General features: G+C 41.9%; 1 protein-coding gene and 1 long non-coding RNA gene across 4 annotated transcripts; one reads left to right on the top strand and one right to left on the bottom strand.

Annotated features, from left to right (window-relative positions):
• Positions 1-3,059: 3,059 nt before the first annotated feature.
• LOC120508778 (protein FAM122A) lies at positions 3,060-18,910 on the top strand. 3 transcript variants are annotated; one of them, XM_039722694.1, is made up of 10 exons: positions 3,060-3,076; positions 6,346-6,424; positions 10,339-10,395; positions 12,444-12,487; positions 12,567-12,621; positions 13,050-13,142; positions 13,591-13,679; positions 14,311-14,372; positions 15,379-15,475; positions 16,593-18,910. In XM_039722694.1, the coding sequence occupies exons 2-10, from the start codon at positions 6,407-6,409 to the stop codon at positions 16,750-16,752; spliced, it is 675 nt and encodes a 224-aa protein (XP_039578628.1). In that variant the 5' UTR covers positions 3,060-3,076; positions 6,346-6,406; the 3' UTR covers positions 16,753-18,910. The 3 variants fall into 3 exon arrangements, with proteins under 3 accessions (XP_039578628.1, XP_039578626.1, XP_039578627.1); XM_039722692.1 differs by having other exon boundaries at positions 14,308-14,372; XM_039722693.1 differs by lacking the exon at positions 3,060-3,076 and adding an exon at positions 3,198-3,375 and having other exon boundaries at positions 14,308-14,372.
• LOC120508780 lies at positions 3,388-6,339 on the bottom strand. The gene is made up of 2 exons (XR_005629083.1): positions 6,173-6,339; positions 3,388-3,872 (listed from the first exon to the last, which is right to left on the bottom strand). It is a non-coding gene; the product is annotated as an uncharacterized LOC120508780 (long non-coding RNA).
• Positions 18,911-24,867: the final 5,957 nt, after the last annotated feature.

The following is a 24,867-nucleotide window of genomic DNA, read 5'->3' as shown; positions in this document are numbered from 1 at the left end:
CTGCTGTAAAACTCATTATGAGACCTGATCCTAGATCTTGACAGTGTTCAGGTTTGGACTGACTTGACCAAACCCACTCTAAGTGATCAAAGCATCAAAGTTTGTGCTTATTTTACCGTATTTTTCTGCAGTAACTGTTTCGTCATACATTTATTTCTTACATGCAGAGGGCTTCAGGGTCTTTCCCAGCACCATATTTTAAAAGGTCTTCGTTTTCTCCCAGGATAAAACAGTTATTTTGCCAGAGTGCTAGGTGTTGAAACTGTTAGGATAGAAAAGTCAGGATTTTTCAACATTTCAACTACCTTAGTTGGGAACACACCTAGATGAATTATTCTCTTAAACAATTGAGGGTCAATGCTTCTAGATAACTGATTAGAAGAACTCTTGTTTCTGTACCTTAATATTTATTTTGGTACCTCCTTGCATTTTTTGTTAATCAAGACTGACTTGAATATATTCAATTTTTCTATGTTTGGGGACTCTGTGTCTCATCAACTGTTGTTGATGCTTACATTTCTTTCACTGAAATGATACTACTAATGAAGAACTTTGTGCTGACATGCACAAAGATGCATGGAATTGAGTTAAAAGACCCACAAGATTGCATTTAAAATACTTACAGGATTTTAAAATATGTATTTATATTGAAAAACCCAGAGGAAAAAATCCTTATCTTGTATTACTGCAGAGGAGAAATACCTTTCACAGTCCCGTGCCCCTTACACTATAGCCTCTCACAGCCCATAATGACACCCTCTGTGAGGTGCTACAGAATTGCCATCTCCTGCAAAGACTGAGAACGCAAATATGTAAATCATTTTGCTTAATTTCTAATAATTATGACAGTCTGATTCATTGGAAAATTAGGATCTGCAGCTGTGAAAGGAATATACTGTAAATCACCTTTTGCTGCTGCCATTCTCTAAAAGCAATGCAACACTTTTACAGAACTTGCACCAAAATCCTTGTCTGGTGCTTCAGCACAAGCATTTCACAGCTTGGAACAGCTTCCATACCTTCATTTTCCGTGGCTAGAATTGTCTAAAAGGCAATTCAGGTGAAAGTTCCTAGCAAAACTTCTAGCTCTGAATGGAAATCTACTCACAAATGTGCTGGTTCTCTTAATACAAAAGCCACCTGCAGGATCTGACTGCAGCACTAAACTATGTGGATCTTGCTATTTATTTTTATTGTGGAGTTATTATATTATGTCCTTGCCACCAAGGGCAGCAAGCGGCTTCAAATGCCATGCACCAGGATACTGTTAGGGAAAAAGCCAACAATATCCAAAATGTGGCTGAGAGCACAAAAACATCTGCTCCATGTTCTCAAATTTTCCAGTGCCAGGCACACCATCCTGCTGTCTGACCAGGATTTACTGTAGCCAAGAGAACTTTAATGGGAATATATGTCCAAAGGAAAGTGGAGAGTGTCGGGGTGACCCTCAAAGGGCTGAGGAGGGTAATGAGGGAAAGCTGTGCTGTGGAACAGAACTATGGAAATGAGGAAATCACAAGTTGTTGAGTTAGATAAACAGCACCATGGCAAGAGGGGTTAGGAAAGGAGAGAACGTGTCAGAAAGAGCCTTGGGAGGGTGAAGGATGGGTATTCATAGTGGGGAAACAGAGTCTGGGAGAATGAGATACGTGAGTACAGTGATATGAAGTGGGTGATGATGTGGGAGATATTTAATAGTGTCAGGAAAATATTTCACCTTGTGGGTGAAATAAACACAGCAGACTGGGAGAATGAGATACGTGAGTACAGTGATACAAAGTGGGCATGAAGTGAGTGATGATGTGGGGGGTATTTAATAGTGTCAGGAAAATTCCCCTGTGAGTGAAATAAACACAATCACAAAATGCCATCAGCCTTAGATAAATTAGTAAGCATGGAGCCCATGAAAAAAATGTTTAGCTTTCTACAATCTACCCTCTTTCTCTGGTTATTTCTGTTCCTAAAGACTGCCTGAAACTCTCAGTATAAACAGGCGAAGAGATGGAGCACCTTTTTTTATGAGGAAAGGCTGAGATAATTGGGATTGTTCAAACTGGAGAAGAGAGGCTTTGGGGTGACCTAGCTGTGGCCTTCAGGTCCCTGAAGGAAATTGATAGAGAGAGATTATTTACAACAAAGATGGAGAGAGAGTATTTACAAGGGCCTGGATTGACAGGACAAGGGGGAATGGCTTAAAATCAAAAGCGAGTGGGTTTAGACTGGATATTAGGAGGAAGTTCTCCCCTGTGAGGCACAGGGTGACCAGAGCACTTGTGGCTGCTCCATCCCTGAAGTGTCCAAGGCTGGGCTGGACAGGGCTTAGAGCCACCTGGGATAGTGGAAGATGTCCCTTCCCATGGCAGGGGATGGATCAGAATGGTTTTTAAGGTCCCTTCCAATCCGAACCATTCCATGATTCTGTGGTTAATGCCCTGTTAAGGCAAACCAGATTTCCCACTTCTTCCCAAGAGTTAGGAGCCTCAGCCCTGCCCCCCAGCCAATGTGGCACTGCCCTTCCAACCCATTTCACCACAACTTCCTCTAGGTATCAACTAGGGCCACACGTAGCTGTTAAAGCATTCTGAAAACGTTTGGTTTTATCCTTTATTCCCGGAGCCGCCTGGGCCTGCACAGAACCACCCGCTGCTGTTTCTGCGGGCGGGCACAGCTCGGTGCGTAATGCCCTGTTAAGGCAAACCAGATTTCCCACTTCTTCCCAAGAGTTAGGAGCCTCAGCACTGCCCACCAGCCAATGTGGCACTGCCCTTCCAACCCATTTCACCACAACTTCCTCTAGGTATCAACTAGGGCCACACGTAGCTGTTAAAGCATTCTGAAAACGTTTGGTTTTATCCTTTATTCCCGGAGCCGCCTGGGCCTGCACAGAAGCACCCGCTGCTGTTTCTGCGGGCGGGCACAGCTCGGAGGCGGCATTTTCGCTGCGTGCCGCTCAGCGCGGCGTCCCTCGGCCGCAGAGCTCTGCGGGAGCAGCACGCCCCGCTCCCCTCACGCCGGTCCCCTCACGGAGCCGTGCCCGAGCGGCCGCGGCCCGAGCGCTGCGCATCCACGGGCTCAGGTGAGGGGCCCGGGGGGCTCCCGGCTCGGCCCGGCCGTGCGGGGGCTGCGGGGATGCTCCGCGGCGCCGCGGGGAAAAGTGGGATCCTGAGCGCTGTCCCAGGCTGGGAGGGATTTAGGGAACATACCAACCTATGGAGGGGTGCGAGGAAGCCCGGGAAGACGGGCTTTGGCTTTGCTGAAACGCTTTGTTTTCACCGAGGGCTGCTGTGTGGTGCAGAACACCGTCCGCAACGTCAGAGAGTTGTGGCTGTTCTTATGCATCGAATAACAATCGCGATGATTTCCGTAATGGATCAGGTCTGAACAAAATAAATCACTGCTCTGTGTATGATTACAACAGCAAATGCTTTCGGAACAATCAGGCAAATTTGGTCAGGAAGGGGCATTTCACGGGACCTTGACGAAGTTTTACATTTAGTGTAAAGCGGTGTGTCAGGTGGCCAGGAATTTTCCTGGTGGTTCTAATTTCTGCAGTGTGCATTACTGGGAGAAGTACCGTGTGCTGTGTAGGCAGTTGTGCCTGGATGGTGCCACCAGCCTGTGGCAGCTCTGTTTGCAGCAGGCTTGGGTGTTTGCCAGGTCTGGCTCTCCTCAGCCCACAGGACAGAAAGTGGCAGTGGCAGGCAAGGGCAGGTGAAAGCTTTCAGACAGGTAGGGTTCCTTGCACAGTTTTGTTTGGGTGAGTTTATAGCCCAAAGGGCTGTTGAGAACTTGGGGGATGCCCCATCTGCTACATGCTGTGGCTTCCATCCAGCTGTAAGGTGGTCCATGTGCTGCTGCTGTTAGTAGCATGTCTGCATTTGGGGAAAGGATATTGACAATAAGTTTCATAAACTGTAGTATATTAAATGATAAGTACTTCCTGCTGGATTGATTTTTTTCCCCCTTTCTGTTTCTGTAAGGAACTGGCTATCAAGAGATGAACAAATCTCACATACATCTTTTACCAAAATTGTTAACAATGTCTGACAGTTCAGATGGAATACTACTTCTTGCCTATTCTATTGTGATTTAATGCTAAGTGAATGTAATTTTAATTCTTTTCATAATCACAATGGAACAACTCCCATTTTAAGTTTTGATGCAGTTTGGAAGGGTTGTGTATGGCAGCTCTCCCCTGGGAGGTTTCTGAGTAGGTAAACTAATTGTGTAACTGAGACAAGACATTTTTTAAATCTCAGCCTTTTGTAAACTGGAAATTGTAAGACCCTTGACTCTTAAAAAAAGCCTCGAGCAAATTATTTAGTTCAGGGTTTGGGCAGATAGAAGGGTAAGCCTGAGCTCCTGCCTTGGCACTGTGCACATCCTATGGGTTAGGTGTTCATACAAATAAAACTGAAATGCCATTGAACTAATCTGAGGTGGTTCAGTGGTTTGCCTGTTAGTTTGGAATTTTCCACCAGAATACTGTTTTTGCAAGATTGCAGCTCTTGGCAAGAAACTTCAGTTTTTCCCAGAATGGCTTTGTTGGGTAAACTGAAACAAAAGCTCTTGCTCTTACACAGCTTGCTTTTTCTCCTCTCCCTCCTGTTTTGAGTTCTTCATTTTTTAGTTAGGAACTTGGAAAATGAGTTGCAATAGATCCAGAGAACAGTTATAAGTGGAATATTTTAGATCATAAAAGTTACATTTCACAGAACTTTTAACTCTTGTTTTTATGCCAAATAAAATTGATTTTTAATGGGAACTGTAGTTTTCTGTGAAAAGTTAGTCTGAGATCTGCCCAGTTCTGGTGTTTTTGCAAGGGAGATTAAAGATAGAATTATTGGTAGGTCTTTTTTCTCTCCCTCTCTGCCAGTTAACACTGAGTACTGGACTCAGGCTGTGGGACAGGATTGTTCCAACCTGCTTTCTTGACTCAGACCCTGGATTTCAGGATGTGCTGTTTGTCTTGTGTTTGCATGCCAACCAGTACACTTACACTGAAAAGAATTGTGGCCTCAGCCAAAACTCCTCTCTAAACATCATGTCATGGATCCCTTCAGTTTCTCCTCTTCCACCTCTGTCAAATGGCAGCTGTTTGATCTCTTGTGGGTGTGAGCTGAGTGAAACTTCTTGGAAAATTGGAAATTATGTCTGGTCCCATGTACTTGACATTTTGGAGAAGGAGAGTCTATGCATTTTTCTTGGCAGAAAGTACAATGCCTATGCCAATTGCTGTTGGCTTTTATTTCACAGTATAAATTGTATTTGTTTTATATTTACAGCTAAATAAAAGCTGTCCAAAACTTATGTGTCTAACTGGTGTGTTTGAAACTAGGGGATTCTGACAATGGTGTGTCATGAAAGTGCAGTAGGATTATCAGTCCTTATGGCAAGGTAGTGCTGTGGGTCAGGTTAGTTTTAAATAAATTGTATTTTGGGGGGCTTTTGTTCATCCCAAGTTAGCAGCTGAAACAAAAAGATACAATGTGAATTCTTGTAATTGAATCTTATTACAGTCTCACATTTGGATTTGTTCACCTTTGCAGTTCCTCATTGATTTTTGGGCATGGGGATTGTAGGGTTGTAGCTCAACATTTTTTTATGGTTGCTAGAAAAAAAGTTTATTTCTGCAGTCACATTCATTAAGTGCTGATCATTGGCTGTTGATAACATTGATGATGACATGACCAGTAAAACTTGCTTTAGGAATCAATAGAACTAAAATTGCCTTGAGAAAGAAATTCGTTTTGTGTCGGATAAATAATCCTATACCATTTCAATGGATACATTGCTGTGGGGCCTTAAAAACTGGGTTTACTGTGAGTTTAATTTAACTTCTGCTGGAAAAACGTTCAGAAGATATTAGGTGTGGGTAGTGATAAGATTTATCAAGATGCTGTAATTTTTAATTCTGTTTTATCTGTGGGATTGAAGCTTGTTTCAGTTACTGCTTACCAGCCATTTATACATTTGTTCTGTTGAATGACATTTGAGGCAATTTACAAGCAGCAGCCATTCCAAACATAATAAATCCCCACAGTCTAAACAATTCTTCAATTATTCTGAAGACACAGAATGATTAATTGAAATCATTAATTGAAGTAGCTGGGAATTGGAGGATGAACAAGTTGATTTGCACTCTCTGCCAACAAGCTAAAAGAGTTCTTACCTGCCTGTCTCTGGAGTGCTTTGTCTCGACAGGAGAGCTGTCACAGCACTTGGAGCTGAGCTGATACGAAGAGGTGCTTTGTTGTGCTGCACTAAATACACAGATTCTGACAGTGCTTTTTGCTGGGAAGGAAATGGCTTTTGCATCTGACGAGTGTTCCTCTCCCTCCGCAGCGATAACTGCCAGGTGTTCCAGGCCAGCGTCCTGCGCACCCGCAGGAACAGCACCACGGTCATGAATCGGCACAGCCTGGTAAGGACACTCCCTCACCCAGCCCACAGGTGCCAGGCAGAGCCTGCAAACAGGAATAAACACAATTAGATTGCAGTCTGTGAAACTAATACCACGTGGCTTTCAGAAACGGGGCTCTACACTGTGACATTAATATGCTGTAGCTGCAACGAAATGTTGCTTATAGATCATTGGGCTTAGAAAATGCCTGTATTTCATTGTGATCATAACTTTGCTTGTAAAATAGATGTTCCAAGGTAGAGTGAGAAATGTAACTGCCTAAGAAAACTACTTATATAACTGTACTGTTAACAGTAATCAATGTCTTAAATTATTTCTGATGCTTAAGAAAAAAAGTACAGATAAATACTTCAGCAAGGTTGCATCTGAGCAAAACCAGAATAGTTGCATATAAGAAAGGCTTTTCCACCAATCTTTCTCCTGCTGGGATGAAAAAAACTGAAAGAAAGTGTTATGCTCAAGATTTCTTAATCAAGTCTCTTTCTTCATAATTTTAGGATAGCAGCTTAGTGTAAATCTGTTTGGGCTTGTGGTCAGGCGAGAGGAGAAAAGAACAAAGGCAAAAGCTCAGTTCATTGTATTTACTCCTGAAGATCCTCAGATGTTGGGCTAAGAAGTGCTAATTCAGGATGCCTTGCCCAGAACTTGCTGGGAAGCAGGAGCTAATTCACTGATGGGCTGCTCTTCTGCCTGCCCCTCATAAATGTTGCAGTCTCCTGGACTTAACCAGTGTTTCCATCTTCATGGGATGATGTTCCTAACCCTTCCCCTCACACTCATGTTATTAAAAAGTGTCCTTCTTCTTCACTCCCAACTGACCAGATCCTGACAAAATACATGAAATTTTACTTACACTGAAAATCAAGTTCCCCACTGACTGCTAGATCAGTGCCTTGTCTGCTTTGAAATGCTCCTTTGAGTTATGATCTGGGTTATGGTTCCGTTGAATATGGCAGGGGGGATGGAATTGGAAAGGATCTTGGAGATTCTCGTCCTTCTGTGGCCTTAAACCAGGATCATCCACAGATAAATGATTTTGTGACAGAATTAAGCTTTCAGCATCAAGGACCCTAAGCAACCTTCCCTGGTATTCTTCCTATAGCTAACAAGTACATTTAGTTTTATGATGTTAGAGATAGTCTAAGGAGCTAGATCACATCTACTTTTGTAAATTAAATTTTACATAAGAAGGTGATAAAGTGTATTTCAAAACCCCCTTCTTTGTATTTAAGAAAACTAATCCAAGTTTTACTGCAGTGTAAACTGTAAGAGGGTTAAAAGATTCAGTAACTGAAACTTCTTTATTACAAGCATTTCAAGTACAGCTTAAATTGTATGTTCTTTTAAACTTTGTGAAAAAAAAGTTGATTAGTGGTTGTCTAATCTGTGTGGTGTTCCCTGTCAGGGGAACAGCAGGAGTTACTAAAATCTCTGGTAACTGGAGGTCATACACTATCAACTCCATTTTCAGTGCTGTCCCAGCTGCTCAGCTGAATTCCACATTCTGATTTTGGAGTAGCTTCTCCAAGTGTCAGACTTCAGCTGGTTTATAGTGATGACTGCAAGGGCAGTGGTGCCATTTGGGCTGGGGCTTGATCTGCAGTTCTCTGACACTGCATGTAATTGCCAAGGAAGGGTAACCAGGCTCTGCAGTATCTGCAGTTTATTTTCTTCCAGGAGATACCAGTGAGTAAATGTTTTGGTGTTTTTTTGATTTGTTTTGCACGGCTGGGGTTTTTGTTTTGTTGCTTAAGCGGGGCAGTTGGGTCTGTGGTTAGATGTTTAGGTGCTATTTCAGCAGAAGCTGATGTTAAATTTTTTCTATTTTTTTTTAAGCTGGGTAGCCTCCTGGCTGGGTTCAAGTGTCTGTGCTGCAGGAGGCAGAGGGCACTGCAGGGCAGGGCAGAGGCACTGGGGCAGTCCCTGCTCACCTGGGCAGTGGCTCCTGCCAACCTGGCACTGCTGAAACTTTACCTGCACTGGAGCACAGTGTCTGACACACTGGGGTAGGGGGGAAGGTCATAGCATAATAGTTTGTAATGTTTTTATTAAGCTTTTTGCTCTCTTAAAGCAATGGGGATTTGGGTAGCATAATTTTAATATATGGGTTCAGTTTAACAAGTAGCCTTTGAAAGTGACAGATGTTTCTTTTCACAAGAATTAAACCAAAGGCTGCAAACAGAGCAAAAGTGAGTTTTACACACTGGCAGAGCAAGGGTGATGACTTGTTGGAAATAAGATGTAGGATCCTCAGAGTTGTGTTAGTGCATCAGACCCCGCAGAGGAACACTTAATTGTCTTTTTATATTTTTTGTTTTATACTGCAAGCCACTGTTTTTTTACATATTCTATTAATGTCAAACCTTAAAGTATGTGGATCACAGTCATAAAATTAGAATATAATGAGTGGAACAAATGCATTTCTACTGTGGAATGACAGAGTGAATAGGCAGGAATGCACTATTGTCCAAATCCTTTTCTATGTGTGAGAATCAAGGTCAACTCAAGGTCTGCATTGGCTGGTGCAGCTTGGAGGAATTTTTATTAAGTGCAGAGGATTTTTGGGAGCCCAGTATAATAGTAAAGCTGACCTAAACTGGACCTTAAAATTAGCAAATCAAGATATTATAGTTGCTAGACTTTAGTATTCTATATTATGATGACTAAATTCTGGCACAAATGTTAGTCATCCTCTGTGTGAGCCTGATAGGCAGGATTCTTTTGTGAGAAGCAGGGTGTGATGTCTTCATGTTTGTTTTTTCAGAAGGAGGGTTCTGGATGTGTGAAGCATTAATAGTCTGTGTTAACTTACCCTGCCAGGCAGCAAAATCCTTGTGTTCTCTGTGGCACTGAGTAGAAGATGGTGCAGTAAGAGTTAACTGAATGTTTGTTACTTCTTCAGCTTCAGCATGATGAAGAGCTCTAGTAATGTTTTGTGAAGCAGATGGAGCCTTATAATGAATGAAGTATAAAAACACCTATAATAATGCAAGCCCTACTTGCTGAACACATCTATTACATCCATTTTGAAAAGACACCTTATTTTCTGGAAGGATTGTCATCTTACAGAGAAGTTAAACCTCTATTCAAGGCTTCAGTTTAGATTTTTTGTTCTCTGAATGGCTACTACGTAAATAAACCGAGGGCTGACAATGTGAGGGGTGGGAAATTTATGAAAGAAAATTATATTTTGAGAAAATAATCACTTTAAATTACTCGGTTTTGGATGTGCAGTTTTAGATCATAGCATTCCAGTGAGATCTTGATGCAAAACTGTCAACATTAACAGAAGACCATTTTTAGTGACGTCTTCTCTGATTTCACCCAGATTGGTGAAGCTCTTGAGAAACATAAAGAAAGTGTTTAACTCTTTGTTAGCCTTCTAATAGCTGATTTTTTTCACCTGTCAAAGTACTCATTTATAAGCAGACAACAATCCAGGAACTTTTTGTACAATTTGTTGTTTTGGCTTTGTATTTTAAAGGATCTATTGGGGAGCTTTCTGGACCACTTAAATGAAAATAAATATTCTGAGTCACATAAAGGAAAATATATATGCCAACATACATACTAGGGGTGGTGTGCTAGTGAAAAGCAGCTCCATTCTGTGGGGAAAGCTGTCAGTTCTAGTTGCCTGGAAATGGAATGGAAGCCAGGCTGATACCAATTAGCATCTGTGAGCTTACGAAGCTGTATAATGTGGAAATACATATTAACATGCAAGAATGCATGTTAACATGCAAGAATGCAACCTTCTTGCAAGTAAGTAATGTAGGTTATGTATACACTGAGAATATTATAAATTATATGGGGTTTTTTTAAATTAGTTTCTTTTTAGTTTGGGGCAGCACTAGTTTACTAACATTTCCCTCCCTTCTGCTGTACTTTCAATTGTATGTGACTTTGTTTTGCAGTTTGTGCCATCATCTCCTATCCGTATTCCTAGCAGCCGTCTCCATCAAATCAAACAAGTAAGCACAGATTCTTCTAAAAGCCTTTTTTATAGGTGGCTGGGGTTTTTTGCAGTCGATGTTTAATGTCCTTCAACTGGCTGTAGATTTTATTTTCAAACTGCCTGCCCAGTTCCACGTTTCATGAAGCAAAATGCATCTTATAGCAAGGAGAAGATTTGAGCAGAGAGAGGATTCTTAAAATGGACATTTTAGAAAGGAAACCTTTAATGTAAACCCTTAGGGTAAAGTTTCACCAAGTTTTTGGCAGCAGTGCCAGCATAAATATTCGGGGCCAATAACAAAGTGTTCCTTAACTTGTGTTGGCACAAGACTCTTGTGCAGCCAGAAAATGAGCAGGATAAGGAAGCACACTGGCTGAAAAATAGTGTGTACTCTTCTGGCTGGGCTATTTTTCATCTGTATAATTTTCTTATCCAGATCCCTGTACTTGTGCTGTCACAGCAGGAACGGAGGGGGAAGGGCAGCAGAGCAAACACTCGGGAAGGGGGGTGGTGTGGGGAATATCTGAGCAGGCTCAAATAGCTCTGCTCCCAGCCAGAACACTGCACGCTGAAGACTCCAGCTTTAAAATCAACAAGCTCCAACTCTTGTGTCTCCTTCATTTTATATCTCCACTTTTTGACAGTAGAATGGTTATAAAATTGGCTTGAAGATTCTTATTTTTTAAATTTTTTTTCAGGTGGCTAGTTTTCAATGGACAGGCTTGATTTTTGCAGGGTCAAAAGTTAAGAAAACAATTTAATGCTTCAGGCAGCATTTTTAGGATATGGTGCCTGAGTGGTAGAAGGCACTTCTGCTTCCTACCTCGGTTATTTAAGGTAGTTGCACAGTAATCCTGAAGAAAATAACTTCTTGCTTTCATTATGTAAATAATTTACTGGCTTGAGTAGACTCTGAAGCACTCGGGTCCATTGTACAGCTCTTTTTATCAATATAAAAACGCTTAGGATTAATATGTAAATATCACAGAATCATAAATCAGTTTGGGTTGAAAGAGACCTTTAAAGGTCATCTGGTCCAACCCCCCTGCAGTGAGCAGGGAGATATAATGAGAAATATGCTGAGAGCAAAGGAATGAACTGTTGTGGCTCTGCTCTATTACCTGAAGTAAAATTTGATAATTCAGTCTTCTGGAAAATCCTTCTGCATTCATGTTTTGTCCATTTATTGAAGCAAAGAGTGTAATTTCCTAATTTGTGTTTGAGCATTAGATTCACTAGTTGGAATTAATTCCATGTCCTGTATAGTCACTGAGAACCTGTGTGATTCACTTCTGACCTCTTTCAAATCTGAGCAAATTGTCACACAGGTGAAGAAGTTAGGCTCTTCCTACTTATGGTGAGGATTGTGAAGATGTTTACTTGAACTTTTACTCTTGAATTAGGGAACCTACTCATTCACTGAACAAACTGGGTAGCATTCAGTTAATTTTAAGGAATAGTGTCTGCCTAAGAGGAGATTCAGTCATGTTTATTATTGGTGTTAATGTTTAGTTTAATTTTATATATTTGATCCCTTTTAATAATATTTTATGGAGGTTTTTTTAGAAAAAAAACTCACTGACTCCTGAATTTATTGTGTGCAATGCAGTGTATTGCAAATGAGATGCTGACAAGTGTCTAGTTAGTCACTAATCCATGGAGTCAGGTAAGAATCCAGCCATGTTTTTGAGGTTTATCTGTGCTAGCATCCCCTTTGTAAAATGGAATTACTCAAGACTGCATAAAGACACTCTGGCATGTGCAGAATTTCTGGTTCATACTATCATTATTCAGTTTACTTCTTGGTTAGTAATGAAAATAAAGCTGCTTGGGAAACAAGCAGCTCACATAAGCACTTCTTATGTGATGGTCTCTCCTGCTTCATCTTTCCCATCCTCTCCTCCTCACTGCTTTCCATGGATGAGAACTTGAGGTTATTGTTGCTTAACCGAGTTGAATTAAATTTTCCACATGCCAAAGTGAAGTGAAACCACAGCTTTTCTGATTTGCTGCAACAAAGTGGGGGTTTTTTTGACCTTACTTCTTCATGTGCTAATCTTTTAGGAGGAAGGAATGAATTTGCTGAACAGGGAAACCGTTCGTGAAAGGTGAGCTCTAAGGCAAAGCAGAACAGTCACTGCAGCCATCTGTGGGCCCAGGACAATACATTTCTTTTCTTCTTTATAGAGAAGTGCAAGTAGCAATGCAGATGAGCCACTCATGGGAGGAGAGCTTGAGCCTGGTAATGCATTCATGCTTTAATTTGTGTTTCTATCATCAGTATCAGGACACTAGAGACTCTCTCATGTCAACATTTCCTTTGATAGTTTGACCTACAGTTAAGTTGTTAGTATAGTACTGCTTTTGATCAGCAATTTATCACACTAACAAGGCACAGAATTAGCAACTGTTCAAGGTACCTGTGGGTTCCTTGGGCTGCTGTGTCAAAAGGAAATTGCATGATGTCTGCCTATTCAAATTTTCTTCCATGTTCTGATACTCTCCATGTAATGTTTAAGGCTTTTTTGTTTTTGTTAAGCATAAGCTCATAAATGGCTGCCTAATAATTGTTGAAATGATGGAGGATAACTTTGGGATTTCACACCAATCAGCCCTTTTCTTATTAAGGTACCTGCTCATAAGATTAATTAAAATGTGTACTGTTTACAGAGTGACAATGATTTTGAAAAATCACTATCACCAAAGCAAGTAGACTTTGTTCCAGTTTCTCCAGCTCCTTCACCTACTCGAGGAATAGGAAAGGTGAGCAAAATGTGGTAATAATGGTTTTATCTTAAGTAGAGCTAAATAAATTCAACCAAATTAGTAGCAAAAGATTAAGCCACCTGCTCCTTCCTACCTCAGCTGCAAACAAGAAACTAGAGAGTAAATAAAACCCCTAAAACCCCAAACCAGAGAATACCAGCTGCTCATGTTGTGGATGTGAATTTCTGTGGAGTGTTCAGCTGTTAGGCTGTGGTTAATAAAAAACAAATAAGTCTGTTTAACCAGAGTACAGTGAAATAAGTCTGCATGAAAATGGAATCTGTCCAGTTTTAATTTTTTTTTCTCAGTAGCAAAAAGTGATGTCTCAGTATAGCTAATGGCTGGTTGCTGAATTTGATACTGGGTTTATTTCTCTGCAGTTCAGCATCAATTGTTACCTGGGAATGATACAGTATTTCTAATAACACAACTCTTTTCCTCTCAGCAATGTTTCTCACCATCTTTGCAAAGTCTGGTGAGCAGCAGTGGGTTGCCTCCAAGTCCCAGCCCAAGTCCAACAAGGAGATTTTCAAGGTAAGTCACCAGATCATAGCAATGATACAAAGTTGATGAAGCTTGTTTATGGTAGGCATTTGAAATACAGAATTTGTTGCATCCATAATTGATTTCTGAGCACAAACACAATTTCATATACTCATGTAGACTTTAGATTTTACAGTGATGTAAAACATTTGTCAAAATCCTCATGTCATAGCATTGGGAAATGGGCTGCATTGTGGCATCTGTCTTCCCAGCGCAGTCGCTATGTTGCTCTCATTCACATATTTGGTAATTGAATTCTGAGGGAAAGAAAACACAAACAGATTTAGGGTTGGTTACTCCTTTGAGTGATGTGGGCATACAATTAAATTTTACTAGGCCCTCACAGTTCAGCCTGTCAACTGAGATGCAGTCAGTGCCTGGATGAGAGTTTTAGACTGCCCCAGTTGTGAAATAATGTAATTAAACATTTCCTGCTCAGTTCTGTGCTCCCTGGCCTATCTTCAGAGGGGGAAAAAAGAGCTTGTTTTGGATAAGCTGTTTTAATGCCTATTTTCTTAGTGGTTTCCACCCTGTAGTCTGTTTTCTGAATATCTTTTGATTCTTTTTTCAACCTTTCTCTTTCAATGGTGATCTCAGTGCAGCTTTTGTCTTCTTTTAGCAGGAGAAGCCAGAGCCCAATTAACTGCATTCGACCAAGTGTTCTTGGGTCAATCAAAAGAAAAGGTACAGTATTTGGGTTTGGCAAATACAACAGGCCAACTTGTTAGTTATATAATAATTCATATAACTTTCTTCATAATTCTGTCCAGTTGGCTGATAGTTCAAAAAGAAACTAGAAATAGTACATATTGCACATAATGAAACAGATAAATCATTACATTAGATTTTACTATTCCATAAAGCTTTTAATTCCATAAAGCTAATAATTGTTTTGTTCTAATTCCTCCCCATTGCTGTGGGCATGTAGATGTGAAAAAAAATCTGATGTAACCTGCTTAACAAAACAATAAATACAACTGTTGGTATATTTAACTTAAACAGAACACTTTGAAACTCCTGGTTAACTGTAGCACACAGGTACTGTACATTTAAAATAACTCTTCAAAACCCAAAGCTGGTGCACAGGCCTGGTAGGCACCTTACAGCTTTATTAGGAAATGTTCTTCTGGCTTTGTGCATTTTTCTTCAAGTTTAACTTCTGGAAATCTTATTGCACCTATTTTTATATCTTCAAGCTTCACCTTTGTTACAGAACATCTCTGGCTCTGAGACAACTTTTAAAACACTTTCATCTGAGTTCTGTCATAGCCTTTTTAAGCATATATCTATCCTCTCCTCTTCCAGAGTGTTTGGAAATCAATGTCAATGGAAAAGTTTTGTGATAATTCTGGAGCTTGTTCCTTTTCCTTGTTTTCAGCTTCTCTACCCTGTTGGATCTGGTTAGTGAAGTGATAGCTGGATAATCTGAAACAAAAGGATTATTCTTCACTATTGAAGAATAAATATCTGGTATCTAAGCTTTAGTTAATTATTTACTAAACTCTACTGAAACTTGGACAAAATGGCACCAGAAAATAGTCTTTAAAATTTCAGCATCTAAATTCTATGTTCTACATATGAAATATTGTAAGTTTGAACCTCTATTCTGTTTGCTCTGTAGAAGTACATTGAAAATAGGTTTTAGTTTAAGTGAGTTGTAATTGTTACTACTCGGTATCTCTTCCCAAAGGTGTGACAGAGATGGAAGATCACCCGAAAAGATTATTCCAAGGATCCACCACCATGCTAACCCCCGAGGCTGCACATCAGGGGGACCTTGGGGCATGGTAAATCTGTGCTCTTTATTGTCCCTTTCAGCAGAAACATTACAAATCTTTTTTTCTAGCAGTGAGAATGCTTGAAGTTTTTTGTGCTTGTTTTTGTCTTTTTTAAATAGAGGTATCTCATAGTGTTACAGCACTGAAATTATCACAGTGAACAGGCAGCAATGTTCCCTAGAATTCTGCAGTTTCCAGGCCTGGCTGATAACATGGATTATGAGCACGTTTAGGAAAAGACACCTCATGGATGATAGCTTTTGGAGTCTGATTCAAATTGCAATCAAATGTGAATGCTGATGCTTTTTGGATGAATTGGGTTTTTCTTCTTTTCCCTTGTTCTTAGTCACAGAGGAACATGAGTCTGTCTGACCCTCCCTGTAGGGTCAGAGGAGCTGGGAGGAGATAAAAAATACTTTGTTAAAAATTGAAGTGATTGGTAATAGCAAGGGATTTTGATCTAGTGTTTTAGTCAAAAGGTTAATCATACATGGGGTGTGCCCACACAACTGTCAAGGGTTGTTCACTGTATTTCTGTATTTTGCCTCTCAGCTGATGTACAAGTCACGCAGAAGCTTTGAGTAGCAATAGCAAAATACATGTTTTAAAGGTACTTTAATAACATATCTTTTTTGCACACCTTGTTTACAGTAGGATAGCAGTGTGGGTTCAATTACTGCCTCTTGGTGTAGGAGATGGTAAATTTTTTAAAAAATCACTTTGCTGCTATCACTGATGATAGATCAGCTGTGGTTTTGAATTTGTGTCCTGTGAAATATGTAGTGCAATGGAAGATGGACAATTTATCATTGGCTCTCTTGGCAAAAAGGCCTCTGGCTGTTGTGCTGGCCCAGGGCTTTGAGGATGGAGTAAAAGTGGAGTGGATTGTTTGGTCTGGAACTTCTGATCTGTGCCCCATTTTGGGTGAGCAGAGGAGAAAATGGGCAGTGTCCTGTGTGGGTCTGGCAGTGGCTGTGTGTGTAGCTGCAGGGGTGTTTCAGATCACAGGGCTTGCTGCTCCTTCAGAGCTGCATGTTTGTGTTGAGAATGGCTTTGTGGTGATTTGGGCTGGTTTTGGGCACTTTCCTGAGCCAGTGCCTCAGCCCTGGTGTTCCTCTGTTTTCAGTCTGTCCTCGCACGCCCTGGATGACAACAGGAGCAGTGCAGGCTCCTCCTGTGACTCCCCAGCTGAAGCTGGCACCAGCTCAGACTCTCCAGTGTCACTCTCTGACTCCAGATCCCCATTTTTGCCAGTGGATCTCATGGCCAAGTTACCAATGAACTGAGGAGCAGGATCTGCTGGTGGACACCGGGATGCAGGCGGATATCGCCCCGACTTTCTGTTGTGTGTAACCCATTCTGTTCCTCATAGGAACTTCCAGCAATGCCATTACTTCTAGAAAACTTCCAGAATAGTTCCTTGAGGAGGAATTCACCTTTCTAGTGATTTGTATGACATTTACTACAATACAGAAGCATTTGGGCTGCAGGCACGTTGGGTGCTCACGTCGGTCAGGCTGCTGGTTTGCAGTGGATGTGATCTCCTTGGCATGAGTTACAAACACTGGACATGTCTCCTGCTTGTGGAAGACTTGGCTTGCCAGCAGCCTGTGTCCTCCCTGCCTGTGGAGGAGCAGATAACTCACATTTGTCCTCAGCCTAAAACCAATGAAACAGCTTCCTAATTGTTTCTATTCCCAGAGTGTTAGATCTTTATATTTTTTTCGTCTTCATATGAAAGGGAGAATATTGAAGGGGGGAAATTGATTATTATTGATATTATTGTGTTCTATTATGATTGGCTCTTAATCAATTTTGTGTTCCAGTGGATGTCAGAAAATAATGAGTTGGTAAATTGTCAGATTTATATGATGGATTTCATTCATGATCATGACTGCTGTTGTGACTAAATCTAAATCAGGTGTGGAACATTCTTCTGGGGTTTTTATATGGCATTTGTTTCTTTTTCTTCCCCATTTAGATGATGTATAGGAGTGGTAGATGCTCTGTTAAAGGTCTTTTAATAGGGAAAAATAGTGACAATATTTGGAACAATGCATTAAATCTTGAGATTGTAGTATTTAGTACTTCAGAAATGCATTATTTTAAATCAGTATTTGTCCTCATATATGACAGACATGGTGAGGAATCTTGAATGCCTTTTTACAGCTTCAGGCCATCAAACATATTTAATCTGTGTTTAATTTCCTGATGTTGCTTCCACAAGCAATGACATCAAGTAATTTCTGCTGTTGAAAACTTCAGATGCTGATTGGAAGCCTGGAATCTGGTAATCTGAGATGCTTGAAAAGTCAGTGTGTTGAGACATCCTGATCTCAACTCTGAAATTCCCCAACCAGGAGGAAGAATTTGCAGACCCCCCTTATGGACAGCTGTCTGGGATTTTGCAGTGACACCCTCACTGGGGCTGTGCAGCTGAACTCCCCCAGCTGAGTCCCTTTTTGTACATGTCTGTGCATCTGTGCTATGTGGTTTCCAACCTTCTCTCCAGAGAGGTTAAGAATGAAGCAAAATGTTTTATTTTTAAACGCTAAATCTTTGTAGTGTGTCATAAAGTGAGAAAAGTATGGAAACTTCCTCAAGTAGGAGAAAAATGTACCCTGATCTCTGCTGTGAAAGATTCACATGGGTGAAGCTTTGACTGACAGCAGCCATCAAAATGAGAAAGGGGTGACTTGGAGTGCAAAGACCTGGTGACCTGAGGGCCAGTGACCCATTTCTGTGTGTCCTTATTGTAGAGAGAAAATAGAATGTATTTAATAGTCTGACTCTGTTCTAGTTAACATACGACATGGTTTACTTCTGGTATCATTCCTCTTAAATTATTGTAATAATCACCCTGCTGGTTGCAGTCCCTCCCTGAGTCCAGCTGCCCTTTGTCCCTGAGCAGAGGCACACGGGAGTGCTGGGCTCTGTTTGCTCTCTCTGCTGAGGCAAAGTTTGGCTTTGCAGTTTCAGGTTTGTGCCAAAGAGTTGCTGTGCCACCACTCTTCTCTGGTGACAGCAAGACTCTTTTTTTTTTTTTTTTTTAATCTTGCTTATTTCTTAAGAAGGAACCTCCTGGTGTCTCTTCCAATCTTTGCTAGAAGACACATCAGTATAGGGGGGTTTAATAGCTGAGTGTGGGTCAACTTGTCTCTTTTCTGTTGAATATTTATGCTATTTTTCAAATAAGTGCCAATAAATGGAAAAATAAATGTGTTTTGCTGTTTCTGCACTTTTTTAGATAACCATAGTCTTGTTTCCATCTGGGATTAAATGCTTTCTTTTAAAATCAGAATATCTATTGTAATTTACTTCCACACAGTCTAGCTAACATGCAAGCAGGTATGAAAATCTGCAGCAGACTTACCTTGTTTTCCTTGTGCAATGCTGTCTTGCAGGTCTGTGACAACTCTAGGAATAAAGAAGAATAAACCCAAACACTTTTGAATACGAGTTATATGTGTCTCTATACCTAGAGGAAGTTGTAGTGAAATAAAGAAGACAGAAGCTTCTGCCTGCTGGTGGGAAGTACTGAAGGTCTTAACTCTTGGGAAGAAGTGGGGAGTCTTTGTGGTTTGCTTTAATAGGGCAGTTAATAATAGAATTATGGAATGGGTTGTGTTGGGAGAGACCTTAAAACCTTCTCATTCCACCCCCTGCCAGGGATAGGGACACCTTCCACCAGACCAGGTTGCTCCAAGCCCTGTCCAACCCAGCCTTGAACAGTTCCAGTCATGGGGAATCCACAACCTCTCTAGGTCAATTAATGCTGTTGGAGGAGAGTGAAATAGTAACTTATCTGTATCTGTTCCTTCCCCTGCTTTTGCAGAACAGAAACTGCATTGAAATTCTGGGAAAGCATCTCAGTGTTTTATCCCCATGTCACCAAGAAGCTGCAGTTTCACTCCCTGGAGTCCTGTGACACATACAAAGGTTTTTTCCACTGAAATGAAAAATTCTGGAATTAATTATACTCCAGAATATGTATCTGGATACAGGGAATCAGGATGTTATACAAGGCACGTAATCAACCCTGTACTTGTCTAGTAACTCATGTTTTTAATCTTGCCTCTGCTTCTCTCTGGGATTCTGCCAGGAATGGCACCTTCCAAAAATCACACTTGGGTTTGGCACTTGCTTGGTCTGGTTGAAAATTATCCTGCAGGATTTGTTGGCAGTTAAATCAGATCCTGGGCCCCTGTGTCTTCCCTGACAAACATGGGTGTTTCCTTCCTTCCTTCCTTCCTTCCACCTTCTGCAGAGTGACAGTTGCTGAGGGAACGTCGGTAACCGTGCCAGTGCTCAGGGGGCTGTATTTTTGGAATGAACCCTGCAGTGGTTGCTGCATTTAGCAGAGGGATAGATACTTCCCTCTGGAAGAGAGGTACAAATGCCAGGAAAAATGAGCCTCTGCCTGAGCTAGATTGACTTGCAGGATCTGTGTGTTGCCAGCGAGGCAGGTGACCTGAGTGCTCAGCTGAGCAACTGCCCAGGGTCCTCCTGAGATCAGGGTAAGAACTTGATCCTAAATTCTTACTTCTCACCTTTTTTCAGAAAACTTGAATGTAAATGATCACCAACCCATAGAAACAAAACAAGTCTCCAAAGCCTGGTGAGACAGAGATATTTCCATTTATAGATGCGTGCTGTGGTTCCAGTATCGGTGCTGTTTGTCAGTCCAGCCCTGCTATTGTGCAATGATTTGCTGGTGAAGTGACTGCAGGGACCTCCAGCACTCCCTGAGCCCGAGAACAGCTTGTGCCTCCCTTAGCAGTCATCATTTCAGAAATGTTCACTTTATGCTGTTGTATTCTTGCATATGCTGGAGTCATAATTCATTTACTTAAAATAGAGAGCTTCAGGAGTCATAATTAAACTGTGTGAGCTCTTCCTATCCTCCTTTAAGCAACCTTTCTCATCACCAACAGGCAGATGGAGTTGAAGTTGATCCCTCTTCTCCTGGAAGCAACAAGTTAAAATATTTGTACATGCAACTGAATGTTTACAGCTACAGCAGAGTAATTAAAACCTTACTGACACAGAGAGGAGTGCTTGGCAAGAATCCTTTTCAATAACTGGGTGTAAAAATTGTCACCTCGGGTTCATTTTCTAGGAGTGATTGCTTTACCAATACCAGTGAAGCCTTCCCATTTCTGTGTATCTGGTGGGAGCATCCTTGTTTGATAAACTTGAGAGCAGTTGCCATCCAGCCCAGGCCTTGCTCAGGAGATTCTTTTCCTCCCAAAGACCCAGACCCCACACACATGCTGAGACTGTTTCCATCACTGGGGCTTTGTGGTAGAAGCATGAGACAGGAGGTGAAAAAAAATAAGCTGCAGGAGAATAACCTTGTTTGACTTTCAGTAGCTGGCTCAGAAATCTCAGAAGAGGGAGGAGTTGGGTGCATTCAAACCAAAACCAAACAAAGCCTCCACACCCCTTGGTGCTGGCTCCCCTGTGTCTCTCAAGGAACTGGTGAAACATCCCCAGTGCCACAAAGATTCCTCAGACAAATCTGGCATTTATCAAATTTAAAATTCTTCTGTTAGTTTGGTTTCTCATTCTTTTATTTGCTTTGTAAGAACCTTAGAAAATGCTTGCTATTTTAAGACTTCCTTCCATGACAAATAATTGTAAGTAAAATGTTTGGAATTTTGCTGAATGTCAACCCAGGTAGGAAGAGCTGCTCAAGCAGAAGCAGGTTTTGCTGCAGGGACTAATCTTTGGAAATGTGGCTCTCCTGGTTGCTTTTTGTCCTTGTATGGAGAAAAATCAAACCCATGATGTGCACAGCACACGTCAGGGTTTGTGGCACAGAAATCAGGTACTGTGTTGTCTCTCAAGCCACTTTAAATACAGCTTGCACTGAAATCGCTGCAAGAAACTTCCTGCTAAAAATACATCAACATCCTTTCATTTAAAGTGCATTCACTTCAGCAGTCGGTTTGGATTGTGGAGATTCCTGGCACATTCCTGAGGGAAAGGCGCTAATGGGTTTGGTGATGTTGATGGAACAGGGTTTTCTCCCTGCTGCAGTTCTGTCTCTTGATGGTGGTTTTTTGTTTGTTAAAGCAAATGTTCCTCTAATGCCTTCATGTTCATACCTGTGCCGTTTTCTAGAGAACACTCATTTTGTTACTGTAAATCATATTTTGCTATTGAAAATTTTATGGCTAATTTTTTTTCTCTTTTTAAACTGGAAACATGTATTTAAGTTCCATTACAGGGTGCCTGTTACTCAGCTATACCTTACCAGCCTTTCTCCTCACACTGAGGAGACACCCATAGCTGTAATCATGGTTGTGCTCTTGCTTAATTATTTCTTTGCAGTCTCTGCTGTTTTGAAAACCAACGTGCATGTAATCCCACATTACATCGTCAGCGTGGCCATACAGCTTTGCAGATTTCCTAGAGCTGATGTGCATTAGCTGCAGCTCATTATCCAACAGCTCGTTAGCGTTCAGTGGAGAGCTTCTGAAGACAAAGATACACCCAGAAGTGAGTGAGTAAAGCCCTTCCTGGCTTTACTGAGATGCTGCGTGTGCCTGCTGTTCATTCCCCAGCTCTCCTTTGGGGAGGGTGCACTTGCTGTCCAGGCTCCTTTCACTGCGGTCGTTATCTGGAAATGGCTCTTGCTGTCTGCCTGGCGATGGTTTCCCGATCCTCAGCTCCTGTGGGGCAGGAACGAGTGACTGACGGGCTGCTGGCAGCAGCGAACTTCACTTTCCTTCAGTGGTTTCAGTGTTAATTTAATTTCCTCAGGCAGCACACTATGCCTGCAGGAAAGGGACCCCAGCACTTTTAGCTTCGGCTGTTTCTCCTCCAGCTCCAGTGAGAGATGGTGCCTTCCCCACCCTGCAGCAAGCAGGTGAGTTCCCCATTTCCCAGGGACACAGGAGGGACCCTGTTTGCCACTCGGCCCCTCTATCTGCACACGGCTGGCAGCAGGGTCAGCAGCAGCACTGCTCAGCCCTGCATGCTTTGCAGGACAGTGTGTTCCCTTCTCTCTGCCCAGAGGGGCTCATGCAAGGTCAGAGGGCAAAGCTCCTGAGCTGCTCCAGCCCAACAACTCAAAACCCACCTGGCAGAGATGAATCAAGGTTTGGGGGTTTTTTAAGGCCTCCTGTTCAAGAGCTTTTTTAAGACCTGATCCTTAAAACTGATGTTGCTTTGAGTGTAAGTTTGAAGTGCGAGAGTCACACTCCTGACAAAGGAAAGGGGCAATGGAAGTTGGTATTTATAAGGAAAGCTGTTATAAGGAAAGCCAGGTATATTAAGTGTACATTGACAAATAAGGACTAAAATGCAATGATTTATTGCCAAACCTATTTGACAGCCTCTTTCCAGTTTAGACTTGTTGGTCATCAGATCCTTGTACATATTAGCATAAGATGAAATAACATATGATTGGCTTTGACAGTTCTTAATTAGCTGATTGCAGGATTTCTCTGCTTTTTTGTTGTTGTTGTTGTTGAAAGCACCGTTCTGTGCATGGGCTCCTCTTGGAGCTGCTGCAAACATCCCTGTGGAGCTGTTTCAAGAGGAGCAGTGACTCTTCCCATCTGACAGCAATGTCCCATTGTCTTCCTGGGGCATGTCTTGAGACATGGCAGCAGCAGCAGCAGCTCAGCTTTTCCCTTTGCAGGAGCTGATTTGTTTCAGCTCCCCGGGGCTCCATTATCAGCTGGAGCAATGAACCGATTCCCTGGCAGCCCCTCCTGTCCCTGGAGCTCTGCAACAGTGCACCGGGTCTGCTGGAGTTTCAAGCACTCTGTGATTCACTCCTCCGGAGAAACACGATCACCTGAGGATTTTCTGAGCCAGACAAGTGCAGACACCTAGAGAAGATCATGTAGCAAGCCATGGGAGTGACGCTCCCCAAAGCGTTCCCACTTCCTCTGCCAGCGCGGCTCCTCCGTGCCCCGGCAGGCGTGGGTAAACACCAGGATTGTTTCTGCTGGATGATCTCAAAGCTCTCCCAACTGTCTGCTGCAAACACTTGCCCATTGCAAGGAAATGACTGTTTGTTTGTGTTAGCAGTCAGGAATGGGAAATGACGTGAACACTTAACTGTTTTTCCTGGTGTTTCTAAGAGGTATATTCAGTGTCCCAGGTCTTATTTCCAAAGGTGTTCAGTGTTTTCTGAAACTCTAGTATAAGTACTAGAGGTATGTGCATGCACATAAATATACGTAACATCAGGATATAGCTTCAAGATCTTGTGTATCCACCTGGTAACATTTCACTGGTGCCCTGCTGTGATTATGCTGGAACATAATTTGATATGTTCTCCCTCAGTGCTGAAGTGAAACAGTCCCCAGGTCTTGTTTTCATAACTGGGATAAATCTGTGATTCTGCAGTGTGCTGCAACCTCCCTGGAGGAAAAGGAAGTCAAAATTCACACTTGTCATCCTGATTTCACCCAAGAACCAGTTTTATCTACATCTGCTGAGTTACTCTGCACATTTAATTTTTTTTTCTATGTATTGCTCCTCCGTTGCCTTGACAAAGAAAAGGTCCAATGTTCTTAGCCTTTTTCATTGACAATAACTTTTTGTTCTGATTTCTTTGGTCAAGGTATTTTTCTAAACCAATCATTTCCCTTCAGATTTCTTGAAAACAACTGCTGGCATGTGTGTCCTGTGATTTCCCCTCCCCATGCATGCACTGTCCTGCAGGACTGAGGCAGCTGCAGGTGTCAGAGCTGGTTACAGTCACTCAGTGACTCTGGGTTCCCACAGGTGAGATTGGCACTTCTGCACCTGCCTGGCAAAGCATGATCCCTGTCCATGACCAGAATTCCAGGACATAGGGGAAAAAAGGGTTTGTGTTGAGCTTTTTTAATCAGATTGGGCACAACAAAACATTTAGCCTGGCTGTTGGGTGCTAAGATAAAGTACCACGTGGCACTTTTATCTCTGTAACTTCTGCTCCACTCCCTCACCTTTCCCCAGGCAGCAGCAGGTTAAACCACCTGGTGAAAATCAGAATTCAGTGTAGGTACTGAGGAGCAGTGAAGCTACAAGAACAGCCCTGCAGTGTCAGGAAAACACTGACCCAGCCACGAGCTCAGTGTTGGAGGGAAGTGCTGTGCCTCCAGCAGGCCCTGGCACACAGACTTGTAAACCAGCTGGGAACCCTTTTTGGTTTTTTTCTCAGTGAATGTTAATGTTTGACTTTATCACCTGATGCTGATCGATGGATGACACAACCCCAGTTCTTCCGAGAATCAAACCGGAGTAGCATTGTAGAAGAAAAAATATAGTAGTTAACAACTTTTTTAAACTTCTCTTTCTCCTTTTTTTTTTTAAGAAGCACTTCTTTGCATGGGTTTTTTTTTTTTTCGTATTTCCATGCATAAGCAGAAAAGTAACCCAAAACATGCAGGGGGAAA

The sequence above is a fragment of the Passer montanus genome, unplaced genomic scaffold (assembly GCF_014805655.1).
Source record: "Passer montanus isolate IOZ18808 unplaced genomic scaffold, ASM1480565v1 scaffold49, whole genome shotgun sequence".
NCBI classification, from domain to species: domain Eukaryota; kingdom Metazoa; phylum Chordata; class Aves; order Passeriformes; family Passeridae; genus Passer; species Passer montanus.
This window is presented reverse-complemented; position numbering and strand designations above follow the sequence as displayed.